The sequence below is a fragment of the Mirounga leonina genome, unplaced genomic scaffold (assembly GCF_011800145.1).
Source record: "Mirounga leonina isolate KUSES-001 unplaced genomic scaffold, KU_Mleo_1.0 Mir_150, whole genome shotgun sequence".
In the NCBI taxonomy this organism is placed as follows: Eukaryota; Metazoa; Chordata; class Mammalia; order Carnivora; family Phocidae; genus Mirounga; species Mirounga leonina.
In genome coordinates, this window is record NW_023270374.1 from 24,038,341 (window position 1) to 24,042,700 (window position 4,360).

The following is a 4,360-nucleotide window of genomic DNA, read 5'->3' on the forward strand; positions in this document are numbered from 1 at the left end:
ATTGCTTCTTCACATTACATCATTCTGGCCTATGAAAGTTCTCGTAGGATCACTCTATTTTTGGATAGCAGGGGAAACCTGTATTGGAATTATCACTAGCTGTCATCACTGCCCATTAGACCTGGCCAATAACTGTTATGAAAATGTTCCAATATCTTGCCTTCTTTTAATGAACTCTTGGTTGTTAGCAAAACCCTTATTTATCCTACACACACAAAGTTGGGACATTTAGATCTGCTTAGACACAAGAAACTTCATTTAAAAGAAGGGCACCTGGGTGGCTCAGTCAGTTAAACATCTGCCTTTGGCTCAGGTCATGATCCCAGGGTCCTGGGATCAAGCCTCATGTTGGGCTCCCTGCTCAGCAGGGAGTCTGCTTCTCCCGTGCTCCCTCTGCTGGTCCCCCTGCTTTTGCTCTTCTCTTTCTCTGTCAAATAAATAAATAAATAAATAAATAAATAAATAAATAAATAAATAGTAAATATCTTTTAAAAGAGGAGTAATACTTGAAATGCTATGAAATTGCATAGAAAATGGAGGAGCTAACTTCCACTTCTACCAACATTTTCATTTCATCTCTGTATCACCCATCTTATTAGTATATGCCTGGAACATTATAACTATTCATTTATGGTTAAAGTGTTTAAAAAAATGAGTGAATACATTAATAAATAAATCCAGAGAAAAGCATAAAATTTTATTATGTGGAGAATCAAGTTCACAGAAGAAGTAGATAACTCTTTTGTTCCAGGTCGTCGAAGGAGGTGGCACTTCTGATTTAGGAAGAGTGGAGACCAGTGAAGCAAGTGCTTGATTTACAGTTGCACCGTGAGAAGTGTGGTGGTGGGTAAAATGACATAGTCTATCTTCCCATCAGGCTGTGGTAAAGAGTGAGGTGACTCTGGGGCTTTCTTGTGTTTTTTGTTTTCGTCTTCATTAACACAACATAATTTCCCATTTAGACATGCCATTTCATATATTTCCCCCATTCCGCATTTCTTCCGGCAGTAGCCTGTTATAGTACTAAAGCATTTTCTGGGTCGCGCTGTATCTGTGCCCAGGAAACAACATTGAATGCAGATTAGTTTCTGGGGCAGAGTAGAAGTATTATGTGGTTCCCACAAGCTTTGGCCTCCTGTGCTTCCAAAATGAACCTTACAGTGATAAGAGAAAACTAAGAGCCTCCTCCTTGAAAATCATCCCAAATTAAGAACATCAAAACCCCATGCTTCTAGGCAATACCCAACTGGCTCTGATAACATTAGAACTTACATGACAAACAAGAAGAGAGATCAATTCATGGTTATCAACTGGAGCTATGTCCCACTCCTGGACTCTGGCAAATCTGACCTGTCTTCCATGCTCCAAAGTCAGTACTCCCTCAGCCTTACCCCAGTTCAGTGTCCCCAGAGAGTACCAATTTACCACCATGGCACTATTCAGAGCCAAGTTAACTTTTAAAAGAGTACCACAGACAGGACTTTTTAAGTTAAGAGAGAAATTGGGTTTCCTCACTGACATGAACAGTAGAAATCTCCCTTTGCCAAGGCCAAGACTTCATGGGTCTCAGCAATAAATGCTGCTGAGAACTTCCCTTATTCAGCTTCTGTGTCTTCATGCCCATGATCCTCCTGGCTCCAATCTCAATCTCTCTCTCTCCCTCTCTCTCTCTCTCCATCCTCCTTTTTATCTCAGATAAATGTGTTGCCCAGGGATCAAATTCAATTCCATGTGTACCCATCTCCCTAGAGATCCAACTGTCACTAAATCACCTGTTTCCAATTCTTTATATGTCCCTGTACACAAATTTGGACAAGCTCATGGAACAAAGAGGGAAAACAAAGACATTTCCTCACATGAAAATTCAATCATTATGAAATCGGGTCATTATACTCAATTGACAGATGAGAAAACTGAGATTCAAAGGGAATAATTAGGGGTGCCTGGGTGGGTCACTTGGTTGAGCATCCAACTCTTGGTTTCGGCTCAGGTTGTGATCTCAGGGTCCTGGGATTGAGCCCCCCACTGGGCTCCATACTCAGCGGGAAGTCTGCTTGAGGATTTTCTGCCTCTCCCTCTCCTCCTCTCCCCACTCTTTCTCTCTCTAAAATAAATAAATAAATCTAAAAAAAAAAAAAAAAAACCAAAGGGAATAATTAGCTCCATTCATACAACTAATCAGTGATCAAGATATATTTTAACCTCACATCTACATGATTCCAAAGCTTGTGCTCTTCTCATTACTGTTGTAAAGGCTGAAAATGAGTTTGAATGAAAAAAGAGATGGTAGGGTTCCTGAGTGAAAACCACGTTCAACATTATAATGATAATTCTAGATGATGGGTTCATGCCTATCTTTGGAGAGGACTGCTGAGAGTACAGCCCTGATGTCTTCTTACCTCTTAACTCCCCAAATGCTTTCTTCTAAGACACAGGCTTAAGGAGAGTGGGTACTTTTGATGATATTGGCAAGATATCAACAATCTCAAAGGCCCTAACCCCACTCCTACAGACAGTAATATCTCCTAGGATTTTATGTATATTTGGACAAGTTACCTGTTGGTACCTCAAACTGCAGAATAATGAGAACCAGAAACAGCTTCATGTTTACAGACTTCCCAAGAGAAATAGGCAGCACAATTTCTTTGTCCAGTGATCTCTGTCACAGAGTTTTTCAAGATGAGACAAGCGCTTTCGGTGCTACCAGCATTCTGAGCTCTCATTTTAACCCACATCGATGGACAGGAAATCCAAGTCCACCCCACCTTCATTCCATATATGGAATTCACAATCACAGAATGTTCCATTGCATCACACCTACTCTTCTTTACTCAGGATAAGAACTCCCAGAGAGCAGGAACATTGATTTCTCCACCTGGGCCATCAGCACAATTGGATCAAGGCTGGTTGGTCATATGTTCTTGTTTGTATGAGTCACTCCAAGTTTATTCCTCTCGTTCCAATATCCCATCCAGCTAATGCCACCGTTTACTCACAAAAGTTATCCATTTGGAAGATTAATTAAATCATGAACTAATCAAGACAGACACATATGCACATCCAATAATAATTACATTTTTTTAATGTACGAAACTTCCAGAAAGTCATCTGGGAGTAAGATTGCATTTAGCTTTGGCTAGATAAATTGATATTTTTTCAGAGTCTCCCATAAGGTCTTCCCCAGTACAGCTCAAAAGATCAAATCTCTTTAGTACAGTGTTCAACTCATTAGGAAATGGTCCCTGCTCACCTCTCCTAGGCATTTTACAGAACCACTTATGGTTCTGCCAAATTAGTGTGGGTACCTCAACCCAACTTGTTACTTCCATAATCTGTTTCTTTGCACAAATTTATATCATGCTCTCCCATCCTGTCCATCGAATTGGCCCTAATGAGCTCCTAATTTTACTTCAAAACTAAGTTCAATCATCTCCACATCTATGAAAGTTTCCCTTGACCCAACTAAATAGAGCTGCAAACTCCCTTCTTTGTGTCAACATTGTATCTTGTCCATATTTTTCTTGGCAGTCACAATATGTCATGTTCCAATTATTTGTTCATCTGCAATAATCTACGTGCCCCTCAAGGGCAGGCCACTGGCTTCATTCAAGTCGGAGTTCTTAATGCACAACACAAAACTCATACTATATCCTCAGTATGTAATTACAGAAAGAATGATTGCAAAGTACAAAAAAAAAATTATTGCGACATAAAATAGCCCAAGACAGTATTAAAGTTAATTAAGACATTTTGTAAAGAATTTTGTTTACCATGTTTTATAATTTCTGGACACCAGAACTTTGAACTTACAATAATTAGGACCTACCCAAATATCTTTCTGTGACAGTACCTGAAAGAAATTTGGAATATGTGAAGGCTGAATAAATATCTGTTGATGATGATGAAACTTGTATCACAACATAGGTTCAGGTTAGGGCTAGGGTTAGGAATGAGTATTGTGTATAGCTTATTATGTTAACCAGTAACCAGAGTGAATTAAATTTGTCAATGAGGAGGAAGTATCAAATGCTACTGATACGTCAAAATGCAGAATGAGAATTGACCAATGGCCCCACTAGATTTGCACTAGCCCCACCAGTATCTCATTTGGCCTCAGCTCCATGACCTCTTACATGCGCCTACTAGATGACAAATGCATTTTGTATACATTACTTACTTGAAGCATTACAAGAACATTATGAAGTACAAACCTAATACCTCTCTCCTTCAAATTGGAAAACTACAATTTAGGGAACTGGTGATGTGTCCAATGTCACACAGCTAGTAAGGAATGAGCTAGGATCGACCCAGGTCTACATGAACCTAAAAGTAAAGGCCTTAGCCATTGTGCTAACCTGCC

The 4,360-nt window shown here is 39.6% G+C and overlaps 1 protein-coding gene across 1 annotated transcript; it reads right to left on the reverse strand.

Moving 5' to 3' along the window:
- Positions 1 to 815: 815 nt before the first annotated feature.
- DEFB128 (defensin beta 128) lies at positions 816 to 2,605 on the reverse strand. Its single transcript, XM_035005677.1, has 2 exons — positions 2,557 to 2,605; positions 816 to 1,051 (listed from the first exon to the last, which is right to left on the reverse strand). The coding sequence occupies exons 1-2, from the start codon at positions 2,603 to 2,605 to the stop codon at positions 816 to 818; spliced, it is 285 nt and encodes a 94-aa protein (XP_034861568.1).
- Between the last annotated feature and the right edge of the window lie 1,755 nt (positions 2,606 to 4,360).

Excerpts from the sequence above, each read along its gene's own strand:
- DEFB128 (XM_035005677.1), bottom strand. The coding sequence starts at position 2,605 with ATGAAGCTGTTTCTGGTTCTCATTATTCTGCAGTTTGAGGTACCAACA. Across the intron at positions 1,052-2,556 it reads GCAGTTTGAGGTACCAACAG|ATACAGCGCGACCCAGAAAA; the intron begins GTAACTTGTCCA and ends TCCTGGGCACAG.